Source organism: Eptatretus burgeri, unplaced genomic scaffold (genome assembly GCF_056783735.1).
Source record: "Eptatretus burgeri isolate ZD-2024b unplaced genomic scaffold, Ebu_testis_v1 Ebu_testis_scaffold_34, whole genome shotgun sequence".
NCBI lineage: Eukaryota > Metazoa > Chordata > Myxini > Myxiniformes > Myxinidae > Eptatretus > Eptatretus burgeri.
Window position 1 is genome coordinate 123,280 of NW_028221984.1, and position 17,316 is coordinate 140,595.

The following is a 17,316-nucleotide window of genomic DNA, read 5'->3' on the forward strand; positions in this document are numbered from 1 at the left end:
TCCTTTTCGAAGATACAACGACACACAATCGGGAGCGCAGCTTGCACGTACACGCAGCATATAACGTGCTGCACATACACACATGCAGTGGTACACTACACGGTTGGTTTACATTAAAACAAAATCTCTTCCTCTTTCATCTTCTTGTCCACTTATAATAATGGTGAGTCTCATTCAATGCAGTACCTCATATCGATTTGATTCAGAAAATATTTGCTATGTTCAATATTCCGTTTTATTCATAATTGGTGTGTTGTGTATTATTTTGGAATTCAGTATATCAAAAGGTTGTGATTAATATCCTATTGACACTCTCCCCCTCATCGCTCCCTGAGTGTACAGCTTGGCCAGTATCTCAACACCACCTAATTTTATTTTTTCCCATTTACAAGAACTGTTTTTTTTGTTTGTTTATTTTCGTAATTATGCAAAGATTGGTATTCCTGCCAGCGAAGTGACAGGTCTTACTTTCTAGTGTTTTAATAAAACCTCCATTGCTGCCTTCTTAAGGTAATTACTTAATGAACCCTCATTTACAATGACCATCAGACCAATGGTTATGTTTTGCTTCCTGCAACAAAAGAAAATGTACTTCCTGCTGCATGTCATCTTTTGGAATGCCTGGTGTTGGCTTAATGGTTTGGGGGTTGAGCTTGGGATCCTAGGATCCTGAGTTCAAATCCCACTCAGCTGTTGAATTAACACCAGGTGGGGTTAACTCTGCCTGTCATCCTTTCGAGGTGGCAAAATGAGTGCGAGCATGCTGGTATCCTCTGTCGGAGTGGCGACCCGTCCAGGATTGTGCTCAATAGCCAAGGAAACTGCTTTGGCAGCACTAACGCTCTGCACAGAGTATGGTCCCAATGGATGGATCTTTTGGAAGGAGACCACATGAACGTAATATCAGTTTAAATCTTTCGCACATCTTTATTTTAAAAAGAGCCGTGTCTGTCTGTCTGTTTGTCGTGTTTTAACTTGAGAACAGATTAACGGATTTCAGTAAATCAAACTAAAGTGGATTCAGGGAACTCCCAGGAAAGTTTGTGAGCAAAAAAAAAAAACATAAATTTTTAAATTATTATTTTATTTTAATTTTATAAACATGGCAAACAAATTTTATAAACACATGGCAAACCTGCAAACACCAACTTACGATGCTGGTTATACCTGCACTCCCAGGAATCCTTTTTCTTCTTGCCCAACTGATGAGCCATCACAGCAAAGATTGCTATTTCCTTCAGCGAAGCGATGGGTCTTATATTCGAGTATTATAAAGAAAATGTCTTGTTTTTCCAAATTTAGACTTGATAAATCTCTGGTCGGGAAATGCACGATTGGGGATAAACGTTTCTCACCATTCTTCTTTACTTAATGGAGCATACTTGTGATAACACTATTATTCCCCTTTGAGGGAATTCAATACTTTCAACTGACAACTTTTTTTTATGGAAACATTCTTTTTGAGAAAGATAATTTGCCAAAATGTCAAGGGTAGATATAAAATGCACCATTTATTTTTGTCAATCATCAAAGCACCAATTAATGAAGGATAAAAAGTCTTTCCTCGTTGCTTTAATGTCTGTGCAGGTTTGACCAATTTACATTTACAATCAACCACCTCACATCAGCTCTCAAACACCACAATGGTGTGAAGTGTTCTGCCACAATTGATTAGGAATATAGAGATACCCATTATGGACAAACTGACAATATCAAGAGACTGAAGTGATTCCCTATTTATTATGCATAAATACGAGTCTCCTTACAAGGAACTTCAACCCTATCATGGCAATCAAGCTTCTACAATGGTTGCCAACCCATGGTAGTTTGTTCATGCTCTACCCTCTGCAAATGCTGAGTGTCAAGCAAGGAAGCAGCACTTAAAATTTTTTAAGTCCTTGGTATGATTTACCCAGGGTTGGACTCGAACTACCAACCTCCCCAACTCAAAGCAAACACTCCAACCATCATGCCACCAGGTCTGGTTTAAAAATTTTCAACTTCACCTGTCTTCCTCCCCCCCCCCCCACCATGTGTCCTTCTCCCCATTTCAATACACGTACATGCTGTGGTTCCAAAGCTATTTGTGACCTCTCCTCCTGTCTTGCTCCCTCTTTGCCTTCATCCTTTCATCCATTCCCTGTCCCTTTAGTATATATGCATTCTTCCAGCAACCTTTTATTATGAAACTCAAAAAATCCAGGCAGATGGCTCACCTCCACACATTTGTTTCTTTTTTCTCTTGTGGAACCACCTCCTTCAGTCTGTTTAAAATGACTCTTGACTCGAAGGCTTCACGTTGGGAATGTACCACCATAGAAAGTCCTTTGTCATCCTTAACCTTTCTATCCTTAATAATCCCCACCTCATCTCCCCCACCCTTTTTCCCCCCTTTCTCAACCTGCCCCCATATTTTTGCTTGTTGCTATGTTTCTTTCCCTCTTCTCCATCCTGTTCTTGTTGCATCAATGTGTTGTTCCACAGTTCTTGTTCCATCCACATGTTGACCCATTGTGCTGTTCTTGTTGCATCCGCTTGCCCCCACTGTTACATTATCTTCTTCCCACTGTCATTGCACTCTTCCATGAGCTAAGACGTTGTGAACAAGAATAAGACAATAGTACTATTACAAACGCGTTTGCACTTTTTTTAACTACTATTGTTAAATGCACTTGTATTGGTTTTAAAATCCAGAGCCACACTGCAGACGATGACTTGTGATTTAGAATTGCTACAACATGAACTAAAGTTTGGCGCGTCGGCAGGTCTCCTTCACGGCTCTCTGTTGCCGATCTCAAAGTTAAGTTTCCGGTTGTTATCTGTCCCGTTTTAACTGTTTATTTCTCACCTGCATGTTACTGTGTTCCTAGTTTGGTTTTGTTTCAAAAATCATGCTATTTTGTGAGATTTCGTCGAACTTGTCTTTCCCGGTGCTTGAGGCCTATCCTTGAGGCTTGAGGCCTTCCGGTTCCCCTCGGTGTACGATCGTGTTTACTTGTTTTTTCTCCCCATTATCTTCAATCTCTATCTTCCCCCACTTTCCTAACGTCCCCCATCCCTCCCAATTAATCTCTCTATTTCTTATCTTAAATCCAAAAAAAACAAACAAAAAAGAAAAACGCTACCTTTCTCTGATTCTTCTTCTTCTTCTTCTTCATCTCTTCTCTTCCTCTTCTTCTTCCTCCTTTTCTTCTTCTTCCTTGATTTTTTCTACAACACTTCCATGACCCAATCTTTTGAAATCTCTCTCAAACATTAATAACAACAAAAACTATCTCTAATAATGCTTCATCTTCCTCTTTCACTCCTGTGGTACTCTTTACTGTACCATAATGCACTATTCTACTAATTAAACAGACTGCTCTCAATTCGACCTTTCCTTCATACCTTGCCAAAAAAATCCAACTGTTACAGCGTTTCTTCTCTCCATTCCCTGAATTCGCCTTTGTTGCATCCATCAAGAAATGTGTTAAATCGCATCTCTGACTGAAAACTTTTAAAAACCCCAGTTTGCTATGAATGTTCGCTTTCCATCAACCATTCTTTTATTCCAACTTCAGTGCCAACTCACCCCTCTCACCCCTTACTTTCAAAGCAACCATCCCACTCTTCTCCCTCCAAGCCTCCCTCTCACCTCTCTCAAAAACTCCCCCCTCATGTTTCTCCCACCATTCATCCCCCTCACTCATCCTTCTCAAAGTTGCCCCCCCTCCCATCCACAAAGCTGCCTCCTTCCACTGCCCTCTCACCTCCATCTCTTCACTCCACCTCCTCAAATCCTGAAATGCCTTCTTCCCCCTCTCTTGTCCCCCCTCTCCCCCAGCACCACAGAGCCTTTTCTCCTCCTCATTCAGCCCCCTCCCCTAGCTATTCTGCAATCCCCACACTCTTTCATCAACCCTCCTTACCTCCCCCCTCATCCCTTGTCCTACCCTCCCCCTCCCCCACCCCCTGCTCCAAAAGCCTCCTCCCTTACCTCTTCATTAAAAGTGTGGACCTCAAATATCTGGGGCCTTCGCTCAAACCTTTCAGATCTATCCATACAGGTTGCCACTGACAAACCAGACATAATCTGCCCAACAGAGACCTTCCTCCCCCAAGACGTGTCTGACTCCCGAGTATCTCTCCCTGGTTACTCCCTCCTCCGGTTTGACAGACCTGAGCCTCGCCCTGGTAGAGGAGTTGCTCTCTTCATCAAAGACTCTATTCCTCACTCTCCATGTACTGCCCTCACTTCCCCACACCACCAGGATACCTCTGGCTCTGGCTTCCCCTCCACTCCCACCTCATGCGTACTGTACTGTCCACCAAACAGTGATGACTCCATTTACACCTCACTATCCGAAAACATGGACCAATTTCTATCTTCTCATCCAAACTCTCTCTTCCTCATATGTGGCGACTTCAATTGTCATCATGCCAGTTGGCTAGATGTGGGTACCTCTCTCACCTGTCATGGCACCTCAGCAAAAGCTTTCTGCGACTCATTGGGACTGACTTAATCGGTCAATTTCCCAACCCACATCTCACCCAATGGTACTCCATCTCTTCTGGATTTGATTTTGACAAATTTATCTGACAATATCTGCTGCTCTTCCACCGCTCCAATCGGTTCTTCTGACCACATCCTTGTCAAAGTGGACATCTTTCTGGATATTATCAGAGAACCACCTCACCGCCGTCGAGTCTGGCATTTCACTCAAGCCGACTGGCAGGGTCTCCAAGCAGCCATCAAACTTACAGACTGGTCTCCTATCGCTACTTTCTCCAACATCAACTCATCCTCGGAATTCTTTCCAAGAAACTTGCTCTCCCTCATGCACAGATTTATCCCCTCTCGCCTTCAGTTGTCCTACCCTTCCTCCCGCCCTTGTTTCACTGAAGCTTGTGGTGAGGCAGTTGTCCTGAAACAACTTGCCTTTGCCTCAGGGAAAGCAAACCCAACTGAGGGCAATCTCAGTTCCTTCCATATAGCTCGGAACAAGTGTGTATCTACGCTCAGGAGAGCCAGAAAACAACATCTTTCTTATCTCAAGTCTGAACTCTCAAACCTCTCTCCCTCCTCAAAATCCTGGTGGCGTCTAATCAAATCTGTTTCTGGTGTATGTTCCCCCTCCATCCTCTCCCTTACCTCAAATGGCCGCACTGCTGATACCGCACATGAAAAAGTTGAATGCCTCAACTCGGTGTTTGCAGCTAAATCTTGTTTCCAAAACCCGTCACTTTCTCCACCCACATTACCCAGTCACATCCAACTGTCCCTTGACTCTATGTCCTTTTCTCCTGACAAGGTGGAGAGCTTGGTGTCAAACCTCGAATCAGACTCTGCAACCGGTCCAGACGGCATCAGCCCACGTGTCCTCAAAGCCTGCTCCTCTGCTCTTGCTCACCCTCTCTCTGTTCTACTACCCTCTCATTTGCTCAAGGTCATCTGCCATCTGCTTGGAAATCAGCAAACATCACTGCCCTGCATAAAAAGGTGCAAAAACAGATCCCTGCAACTACAGATCAATCAGCCTTCTCCCAATCATCAGCAAGGTTATGGAATCCATCATCGCTTCAGACATTAAATCCTTCCTCTTCTCCAATGGCCTGATTTCCGATCATCAATTTGGTTTCAGACCAGGTCACTCAAAACTGGATATGCTGCTTCTGCTCTCCCAACAATGGATGGAGGTCCTCAATGCCAGACAGGAAATCCGAGCCATATCCCTGGACATATCACGTGCTTTTGACACGGTCTGGCACCCTGCCCTGCTCACCAAACTCTCTTCCCATGGTATCCAAGGCCATCTCCACTCATGGCTCGCAGACTTCCTCTCCTGTTGCAGTCAACGTGTGGCCCTAAATGGAGTTCTTTCATCCCCTCTTCCTGTCCAGGCTGGAGTTCCTCAAGGTAGCTTTCTGGGCCCTGTTCTTTTTCTGGTTTTCATCAATGATCTCTCTGACTCTCTGGAAAATCCTCTATATCTCTTTGCTGATGACTCCACCCTCTGCCGTACCATTGGACATCCCTCAGACTGGCAAGCAGCAGCTTCTTCGCTCACTGCAGACCTGAATAAAATCACAAACTGGTCCAACACGTGGAACATGTCTTTCAATCCGGACAAATCTCACACTCTCACTATGTCTCTTCGAAAGGACCGTTTTGAAAACCCTCCATCCATTTTCTCAACAATCCTCTGGAAGAAGTCCTTTCTTTCAACCTTCTGGGTCTCACTATCTGCCATGACCTTTCCTTGGAAAGCCACATTTCAAACCTCGCTTCCAAAGCCAGTCATCGACTGGGAATCCTCCGTCATGCAAAGTCCTTCCTCGGCCCACCTGAGCTCCTGACCACTTACAAAGCTTTTGTCCACAGCCTGGTGGAGTACTGCTCTCCCCTCTGGGCTGGTGCTACTGCCTCCCACCTTTCTCGGCTTCACGCTGTAGAAACCAAGGCATTTCGGATCATTGGCATCTCTCGCAATGAGGCTGAGTCTTTGGGTCTCTCACTCAATCACTGCAGGTTGGTCGGTGGTCTTTCTGTCTTCTACCGTCTCCTCTCCAGCCTCGCCCCCCCTGCTCTCTCTCTGCGATTTGTCCCCACAACATTTTCACAGGGCGCTCAAGGTCCGCCAACAACCCCCTTCTGGTAAAACTTCCAAAATCACGAATCACTGCGCACCTTCACTCTTTCATTCCTCTATTTTCCCGCCTTTGGAATAAACTCCCTCACTCTATCCATTCCCATTCTTCCCTCCAGGCCTTCAAAACAGCTGTTCACCACCACCTCTTATCATCCCCCATTCAAATCCTCGATCTTTTCTACCCCCTATAATCCACCCAAGCCCACCTCCTTCAAATTCCCTGCTTTCCTTCCTGAAAGTCCCTGTAATGTCCATCTTCTATTCCCCATGTTCCCCACCCCATCCCTCTCCCTTTCACAGATCTAATGTCTCTGTTCCCCACTGTTTTGTCCTTCCCACTCCCACCCCTCTTGTCTCATGCCCCCCCCCTTGCTGTGCGTTGTGTGTTCGCTCTCACACGACCCTCGACAAGGTATACAAAAAAAAACATTTATGTTTGTTCAGTTTTGTAACCCTTAACTTTCCATTGTGCTCAATGTTGCAGACCATAAACTCGGCTGCATCATTTCTTGTAAAAATGGCCAAAAGTGCATTGACAAAATCAGCTACTCTGAATGTAACTGCTCTGTTGGATCGATTGAACAGGACTGTGAGATCGGTGAGTTCTGCTCTGTATTTTACATTTATGCACTTAATTACTCTCATAAACATCATTCAATGATAGTTAAAGTTTATAATTGAAAAAAACCTGGACTTGCCCATTAGTAAAGCTGACTTATAAGCGAGAATCCACCCACCTTTGTCACGGCAGACGTTAAAGTGAAAAAGAAGCTTGAGCATCACCACATGACCTCAGCCGGTGGTCAGGCGAGTTGGTCTGTCGACCAATCCGGGCATCACGTGACATTTGCGGATGGCATGGAAGAGATGTTAGAGCCTTGTTTCACATATGTGACAAATGAAATCATAAACTGTCATTTTTGTTGAGAGATGGTGAACAAGGCTCCAACATCTCTTCCATGCCATCTGCAACCGTCACGTGATGTCCGCATTGGTCTTCAGACCAACTCAACTAACCACCGGCTGAGGTCACCTGGTGATGCTCAAGCTTTTTCTTCAACTTCAGCTGTGACCAAGGTGAGTGGATTCTCATCAAAACGTCGGCTTTACCAACTCGCAAGTGGAGCTTTATTTTTATTTTTATTTTTTCCAATTATAAACTTTTGCTGTTTTAATTAGACTGGATGAACAATAACAACCTGCATCAATTTACCATACAAAGATGTTTATGATTTTGTGCAAGAGCTGTTGAAGTATGAAGAGTTTAAAACTATGTGGCCATGATAAGTGAAATCAATTCCCCCCCCCCTCCACTTCACTCCTGTTTACTCATTAGACATCAGTGTTTGTGCCACAAATCCTTGTAAAAATGGAGGAACTTGTGTGGACGGTGTCAAAAATGAAAGCTGCATTTGCAGACAAGGATGGACTGGAGAAAAATGTTCAGATGGTGAGTCGTTGTACTGTTTTTTGTTCCTTTTTAATGAAGTTTTCGATGTTTAATTTCTATATTATTGTGAATATGTATTTGTTAAAACAATGGTCATTTTCAGGTTTAACAAGAATTAATCCTGTCTGTGTTGTGCTCATTGTAGAAACGCTCACAGTTGGTGTGCTGAGTTTAATTAAATTTACTCCATAATGCACACTTCTTGAGAACTTGCAGTATACTGTTTGATATTAAGTTTCAAACTGTAATATTCATATGAGTTGAATAAATCTAAACATTCACTTCCACTGATTTTTGCACTGTAATTTATTTACATCTTTCTGAATCATTGGTATGTACCCTCATCAAACCATTTTATCCAAGGTTCAGTTACCTTTCATCAGATGAGGTGTACTCCAAGCTTCAATTCACTCTTCATTTTGTCTTATTAATCTCTTCCTTCAACCCTTCTATCTGCAAGCTTGCACGGAAAAGTTCAAGTTGAAATTTAGTTTATTTGCACATTTAAAGAAATTGCAGTAAAAAAAAAATGTTTTCGTTTTAAACAGTGAAGAAAATAAAAGCTCAAATTTTTTGATGCAAACAAGTAGTCCACAAATAAGTGATAATATTTTGGGGAAATGTGTGTGTTCAAGGGTACAATACAACGTTGTGACATGGTTGCTACTCTTTGGCATATTTTATCTCGTCGTTTACCAAAACAGCTGGTACTATTCCCACAATACAATTACTTATGCAACTTGACTTTTCTCTAGATGTTGACGAGTGCCTTTCCAACCCCTGCAATCCTCACCGAGCCATTTGCACGAACACCAATGGGTCCTACGCTTGCATCTGCAAAGAAGGTTACTTTGGAGATGGAGTAACCTGCAATGGTAAATTTGAAATATGTACAATTTTGCATGTTTATGAATAAGAACCATTTATTCTTGTTGACACAGCCATTAGTTAAGCTTCTAGCACCATCAAAATATTGCCTCTTAATTACTGTTTTTGTCCTGAAACCATACATAACTGTATTTGTCAGTCCAATTTTTTTTTTAATTAGCATTTATAATTCACAAGTAACCTGGTATAGTATCAAATGTAAACTCCTTCAGTGATGTTGGACCACAGACCATGTGCTCCACTGGCTATTGCTGCATGAATCCTGACCAGTCGGATCTGCCACACCATCCTGTCTGTGGTCCACAGAAGCAGAACTGAAGAAACGGCCATGATAATTACATTTAAATGAATCATAAATTATTCTTACAATGCATGGACTACCAAGATAGATCCTGATGGATGCAATTGTTGTTTTACCTTCATATATACTTGACACTCCAATGTGACCTATATATGAATGGGTGCATTGAGTAGCAGGATATGTTTTGGCAAATTGTGCATAACCATTGGAGTTCATGGTTTTTACCTCCACCACCGAAAGTGGATGGAAGTTATGTTTTCACCCCTGTCTGTTTGTCTGTTTGTCTGTCTGTCTGTCTGTGAGAAGGATATCTCAAAAACTTGTGTACACATTCGGACCAAATTTGATGGATGGATTCGGCGAGGACGAAATGGTTATTGGCGAAGATCTGGATCCGGATCCTACAATTTTTCAAGTGATTCTTCACCATTGAGAGATGTTGCCAAAAACGATAAACTGTGGAGCACAATATGTCAAAAAGTTATTCACAGATTGGGATGAAACTTGGTGGATGGGTTGGGTGTGTAACTAGGACAAATTGATTCTATTTTGGTGAAGATCCAGATCCGGAGCCAAGACTTTTTTTAAACTTTTACCTCCACTGAAGGTGGACATGTTATGTTTTCATCCTTCTATGTTTGTCTGTCTGTTTGTCTCTCTGTGAGGAGGATACCTCAAAAGGTTATTGGTGGATTCGGCTGAAATTTGGTGGACAGGTTGGGTGTGTGACAAGGATGAAATGATGATATTTTGGTGAAGATCTGGATCTGGGGATGAGAATTATTCAAGTGATTCTTCACCGTCGAGAGATGGGGCGAAAAACAATGGACAGCACAATATCTCAAAAAGCTATGTTCAAATTTGGAAGAAACAGTGTACAGGTTGGGTGTCTGCCAAGGAATAATTGATTAGATTTTGGTGAAGATCTGGGTCCGGGTCTGATGTACATGACACGGAGCAAAAAAATGGTGGAAATTTAATTTTGAAACCCCACCCAGGACAGACAAAAAGACAGAGCAGCAGACTGGCAAATTATAATTATGTGTATGTATGTATGTATATGTGTATGTATGTATGTATGTATGTATGTATGTATCAGATGCACCTCCTGGCTGTTATGCTGAGCATCGCCGCAGATTATGCCTCACACGGTAAAACCGCATAATCGACAAAGAACAACCATCTGTCTGCCACCCAGATGATTGTTCCCGCTAATGCAAACCATTCAACCAGAAGTCACTTAATGCGATCAGCGGGTAAATCAAAAACATGTGGAGTGTGACGAGCACTCCCCCGTTCTCCACTGGGCATTTTCCTACACCATACAAAATGTGTCCATCTTTGCGAATACAAAAAAAGTATATGAATACGTGTCCATGTACATGTGAAATGCAGTTTGTCATGTGCAATTTCACTAAATGTAAAATGAGACTTCAATATCTCAATTCTCCCCCCACCCCTATCTCCCCTTCTCTGTTTTCCTTCTCTCCACCCTCCACCATTTTACAACAAACAGTATTCACATGGATTCAAATCTTGGTCAATGTTTGCATTAACTGTTTTGGTCTTTCACTTTCTATTGATATGCCAGAATTTCGCCTTTTCCCTTTTGGAGATGAAGTTGGTGATGACCATATTGGAACCAGGCAAGACGATTTTACTTCAATCATCTTCACTCCTCCTTTCGGAATTCCTTTTGGCTCCACTATGTTCTACAATCTCTACGTAAGTACAAACTGGTGCAGTGGTTATGTTCTCATTGTACTTGATTAAAAAGGGTTTATGTTTTCTTTATATTTGCTCTTTAATTCCCAAATTGTTTGAAATATTGATGATATGTTTGCAGTGTTTATCATGTGATAATCTTACATGATATTGTCATGTGACTGGCGATGGGGTGGAGGATGACAGTATTTTAAAATCCCAGAGAATGTTTTGGCGGTGAAGCCACTTCCTAAGGAGGATACAGGGTGACTCACTCTTTAAATGGGAACCACACCACCAAGTACAGAGCCAATTTGTGTATCTCGAGCAACATTCTTTAATCTCTCTCATTAACCTTGTGCCGTGTCTGTCCCATGTGAATGAATACGATGAGAGAGATAAGATTCATAGTGATCCCAAACAGGGGATTTTTTTTGTTTTTAATATCCGATGCCTCAATGTTTGTGGGTTTGTGTGTGTGTGTGTGTGTGTGTGTGTGTGTGTGTGTGTGTGTGTGTGTGTGTGTGTGTGTGTGTGTGTGTGTGTGTGTGTGTGTGTGTGTGTGTGTGTGTGTGTGTGTGTGTGTGTGTGTGTGTCTCTCTTCCATCCTCCCACACTCTCTGTTGTGATAAACCTTTTGTTCAAAAAACCTGTACGTGGTCATTCAGAGTATAGAACCTCGCCATTAAGTGTGAGTGAATTGGCTTGAAAAATCCGGAAACAGGTCGATTGGGAAACGCGCATTTAAAGCTCTCTTGAAGATGAAAACACAATTGGGAAAACATGCATTTATTGTTCTGTGAAAATATTAATTTGACACTTCTCATCCAATATTGGGCCGTCGAGAAATTCCGTAACACTATTTTTTTTCGGTAAACGCATACAGACTTTACTAAACCTTTCTAATAATTTTTATTTGACATATGATTAGATTTTTTGGGGTCCTTCATAATGAGTAACACTCGACCCAAACAAAGCCTCTGGAAATTTGACACAACAAACACAGGCAGTGTATAATCAGCAGAGGCCTACAGGCCTGATGTGTTAGGCCCACCAGAAAACCTTGATTAAACCTTCCTAATAATTTTATTCGACATATTATTCGATTTTTGAGGGTCCCTCATCATGATTAATACTTGACGCAAACAAAGCTAATGGAAATCTGATACACATTTCAAAAATCGACCCCAACAAGAACCACAGGAACAACAAAGTGGAGCTCTTGTAGACCTGAAACATGGCAGGTAAAAAGTCTGTAACATTTACAGTAATCGCTTTGGAAAATACTATAAAATGACAATAAAACCTATGGAAACCTTCTCCTTTTCTTATACTTTATTAAAACACAGCACTTAACATTGCAGGACCAGCAGGTAGGTTCTTGTCGTTAGTGTGCGTGCGTGCGTGCGTGCGTACGCGAGATGAATAATATTTGCGTCCAAATGATAGCACAGGAAGAGGTGGGTTATCTCTGGCAGCAGAGTGCTAAGGCTGCTATTGGTGACAACAGCCATGTCTGAAACATAGCAGAGACACAGATCTGATTGAGGACAGAATACAAAAATATAGCCCAGTCTCATTAGACTATATTTTGGCACAGAGTCCAGATATTAGTTGCTTTTAGCGATAATATGTGGTATGTGTACAGAAGTACGAGTGTGGTTCAGGAGGGAAGTTTCCAAAACAGCAGTATTCTCTGTGAACACGTATTTCCTGGCAGGTATGTGCAAAAGATAGACTCACCTCGAACCTGAGAGCCAACACGAACAGTGACGCAACGTACATCGCAACATCTGTAAATGGTGCTGGGAATACTGGTGTGCACAGGACTAGTTGCACAACTGCAGTGGCTTGAAAGTGGGCCCTGATCACAGCTGACCTCAATTTTACTGTGGTGTTGGACTCAGACTTATGAGCCTTACTTATGCTGTCCCACCCGTGCATCTCCAAGTGCTCTCTCAATCTTTTATCTCCCGCTCTTCCACATTGACCAACATCCTCAATCTCTCGAGAATGAACAACTTACACCAAAAATCTTGACTCTACATCTCCAGCATTCCCACCACTCACCTCTGACATTTACACACCACTGACCTCTCACCACTTTGATTCCATCCTTTTATTTCATAATGCCCCATGCACGTCGCACTTCCAGAACTTTCAAAGTTCCAGGCCAATCAATGGCATTGTACATTTGCTCATTAGTGCCCTTTCAAAGAAGTTTCATTCATGATCTTTTAGGGAGTAGTCTTTGGGAATGGCATAATTGTTGCTTCTCATCCTGGAATGTGGTTGACCAGGAAACTTGAATGTATTTACCATTTCAATTCCTGTTTGTGCCTGTTTATCTTTCCACATCTCTGTTTGTGTAACCGAACTGCACTCAAGCACAAATCCATACCTGAGCACAGCGAGTTAAGAACGAGTCTGTAAAAGCTATTGTTTTGTATTCAAAGACAAGGCTCCACAATTCATCTGATATCATCTTAACATAGCAAGGATAACATATCAAACGGAAGAAATACACATGTTCCTTCGAATATTTCATGATCATTTTGGATTAACACGTTTTAAGATTTTTTTTTGCAAATTCAGTGTTATGGTGTGAAGTAATTGGTGAAATCAAAAGACTGTTTTGCATGCTATAGTAACCCTGATTGGCTGCTTTATGAAAACCATTGGAATAAGCAAAGGTTTAATTTCATCCATTGATGGAAATGGCAATGCTCACCAGGTTGAAGGTTTGCTTTAAATTTTCCAGGCAACCACCCAAACACACCCACCCTTCTGACGATCTTGTTCCAAGCATGAAACGCGTTCTTCTGACACATACCTCTTAATTTGGGCCGTGTATAGGCAACCGACAACTGCCTCAATCACTCTCCCAAAAAAATAGATCACCCCCACAGAACTGGGTTACGTGGATGAACAAAAATACCCACTGCTTACAATTCAAAACACTTCACTGCACTGGAAAACGTGGGGATAGGAATATTGCACTGTAAATGGTGGAGACTTGTTATACCCTCGCCCACCTGGAGCAGCGCTACACAATACACCTTTATACGGATAATTTGTCTCCCTTCCCTCTCCCCCTCCTAAGATTACTGGCAAAGATAAAAACACTCCGACACACGAATTGGGGTCATGCTGATCGTATGTAATCAGCCAAGAACTGTAGGAGTAGCGCACAAAACAAACACAAACACCGGTCCGTGAATTATATTCTAAACTAGATGACCCGTGAACCCGTTGGGTTCCCGTTGTGACAGTGGTTGATGAAAAAAATCATTTCAAGAAAAAAAAAGATAGCTCCAGCGAATTATACCACTGAGGTTGTTTGCATTGATCAAATACTCACGAAGAGTACTTAACTGAATCGGGAATTGATTGTTTAATAATTTTTTTCGTTGACCGATTTGAACGAAACTTGATACTGCACACCGCAGGAGAATTGTGAGTAAGGTCACCTTCACATTTTTGCGCTATCTTGTACCGTTTTGGCTGTATTTCAGGAACATACATACATACATACATACATGAGAGTTTTCGTATTATATCGATGGTGTGGATATGCATTTGGATGCAACGGTTATGTTTTGGAAATTATTCATCAAAATTTGTTTGTGAGTTTGCATTGATAATAAAATGAAAGTTTGTGACTTCTTTTGCAGTTCACTGACAATGGGGCAATAATTTTCTTGAAAAATGGAGATGCCTGCTTTCCTTATCCCAACCCACCAAGTGCTGGCTTTCAGGAAGATTATCACACTGCCACGATTGCAGTTTTCTGGGATGATGCAGATTTGTCACGTGAAGTTGGAGATGTTTTTTACCAGGTGTTTATTGCTTTAATCATATCATTTTTAAATACTGTAACTGGCAGCATCAATGTTTTTTTATGTAAAGTGGATAACAACCTTCTTATTTATAATTATTTAGAGCACTGATGAATGCATTTCTGTTATAGTTGCTTGGATGGCAGCATTGACAATGAATAAGTCCTGCCCCTTTTTTGTTATCTCTTCAACCTTTGCCACACTGTGATTAACCTACTTCTTTACTGTTTTATGAATTTTGCAGGAATATGACTACACTGGAAAAACAAATCATGGCCAAAGCAGCAAAGATCATGCTGAGTTGAGGTGGAAAATAGAACAGCAAGTGCACAAAAACTTCAGCATCAATTTTAATGCAACTTGGATACTGAAGGTTACCTGGAATGAAGTCCCAGCTGTCCCTGCCATCAGCAACTTGCATAACGTATGTTTGTGGTTTTATTGTTTGCTTTTATACAACCAACAACAATTGGTGTGCCTTTTCAAAAGTGCGAATTATCTTAATCATCCTCCGGACATGCTCTTGATCTTTACTACCTTCATTCACCTTCCCCCAACAACTTGCAGCTTCCTGTGTTGCCTTCCCTCTTCTAACTCCTGTTTGTTCATCTCATTGTGCATCCACTTGTCCTTCTGCCCCACTATCATGATGTTGCCTTCTACCCTAAGTCAGCTCACTCTTCCATTAACTTTGACTTTGCATACAATTTTTTTTTGGCATTTCTCTGCTCCATAACCCCTTTTGATTTTATGTTGGACATTTACATCCCGACTTGCTAACAAACTATTTTTCTGAAACATCCTCTAAGGCTCACAGAGGAGAGGCAATACAGTTAACCCTCAAATATTGTGGTGGTTGCGTTCCTGCAAAATACCGTGATAAGTTAAAACTGCGATAGTGAAAACCAGGGGACAATGGGAAAAAGGGGGTTCGGTTCCTGGGCTTCGAGATAATAGAGGAAGGTCTGTAGCAGCAAGAAATCAACACATCACGATTGAAATAAACATGTAAAATATATATATATATATATATATATATATATATATATATATATATATATATATATATATATATATATATATATATATATATATCATGTTAACATTGAAATATACATGGAAATAAAACAAATACATTATAAAACAAAAAAACACATTTTTACCTTTTAAATTTATTACAAAACAGTGAGGTGATTTTTACAAAACAGCAAGGTGAGTGAGGGTAAGAATTTATGTACTCTGCCGTAAATAATAAACCACAAGACTTATCTCGGGATGGTGATGATGATGTTGGAGGGGTAGGTTAGAAAGATGTGGACGTAGAACTTGTGATGGCTATTGGATCAACGGGAGCACGAGGAAATCTCCGACTGCATTGCCACATTGAAGAAGGGTCAGATGATCTTCAGCCACCTTGATCCGGAGGGGATCTTTCCTGCATGGACAGGAAGGTGCGAGATGGCATCTTCTTCAAAAATAATCCCATCTCTTCAGCGTTAAAAACCTGCCCCGGCATTAATCCCTTCACCTCTATTAGTTCCATGAGCTGCAGTGGGTAGTTTTTCGCAGCATAATGGTCTGCTATGGTTGAACAGGAGCCTTCGTCCCGGGTGCCTCATGGAAATGTAAATCCGCAATCGTTTCTCCTGCACACCGGTTCACTCAAAGGTGTAAATCCGGAATGGTTTCTCCCACATTACCAGTTCACTATAAGACATTTTTTCTGTTTGATGCTTGATCCAAACATTAAGCACTTTTTTCCATCATTTCAATAAGAGGATCATGGGACTGGAATGAGACTTTTGTGCTTTGCTGGTGGGAATGCTTGCATGGATATTTGACTCACGTTTACCGCACAGTTGATTCATTGATTCCATAATCGCGGCCCACAGATGCCACACTTTCAACTCTCGCCAACATATCTTCCAACTGGATTTTCTTTTTTCACATTCCGAGCTTTTTCTGCCTTTTGGCACTCCTAATTTTGTGGATCGTTTTACATTTGGACACCAATATTAACTGTTGTGTGTCTACTAGATCTTGTCATTATAGTATTACAAGATCTCCGTGTATCATTTCCTGTTCGATAATGATTCATTATTAAATTTAGGTTTGTTCCCCTATGCTGCTCTGATTCCTGAAATTAATGGTGCGCGAGAAAGAAGAAAAGTCTCGCAATGAGAGATAATCTTACACGTAGACACCAACAGTGACTCATCTCAGCTCAAAAACCACGATTGGCCAAAATGAAACAAGATGATAACGAAATTGGAACACAATAGGATGCCCGCGATTCGTCGAAACCAGCGATATTTGAGGGTTTGCTGTACAAATAATGAAAATGCGCACCTTGTAAACATCTGAGATAACACCAAACTTGAATTCAGACAAGCACAGCTGATCTCAGGGGAACTGACAACTTCCCAGGGCACTCTTTATTGGTGCTGGCAATGCCATCTTTATGATGTTGCTTTTCACTCCACAGTCAGTGGGCCAAGTAAAGAG

The 17,316-nt window shown here is 41.6% G+C and overlaps 1 protein-coding gene across 7 annotated transcripts in view; it reads left to right on the plus strand.

The window, feature by feature from the left end:
- The window catches only part of LOC147007731 (uncharacterized), a 218,407-nt gene that overhangs the window by 116,954 nt on the left and 84,137 nt on the right, over positions 1-17,316 (plus strand). For all 7 annotated transcript variants that reach the window (XM_085866511.1, XM_085866515.1, XM_085866513.1 and 4 more), the window contains 6 exons: positions 7,114-7,227; positions 7,966-8,079; positions 8,835-8,954; positions 10,860-10,993; positions 14,647-14,811; positions 15,056-15,235. In XM_085866511.1, coding sequence (XP_085722637.1) covers positions 7,114-7,227; positions 7,966-8,079; positions 8,835-8,954; positions 10,860-10,993; positions 14,647-14,811; positions 15,056-15,235 — 827 coding nt within the window. The remainder of the gene's footprint in view (positions 1-7,113; positions 7,228-7,965; positions 8,080-8,834; positions 8,955-10,859; positions 10,994-14,646; positions 14,812-15,055; positions 15,236-17,316) is intronic.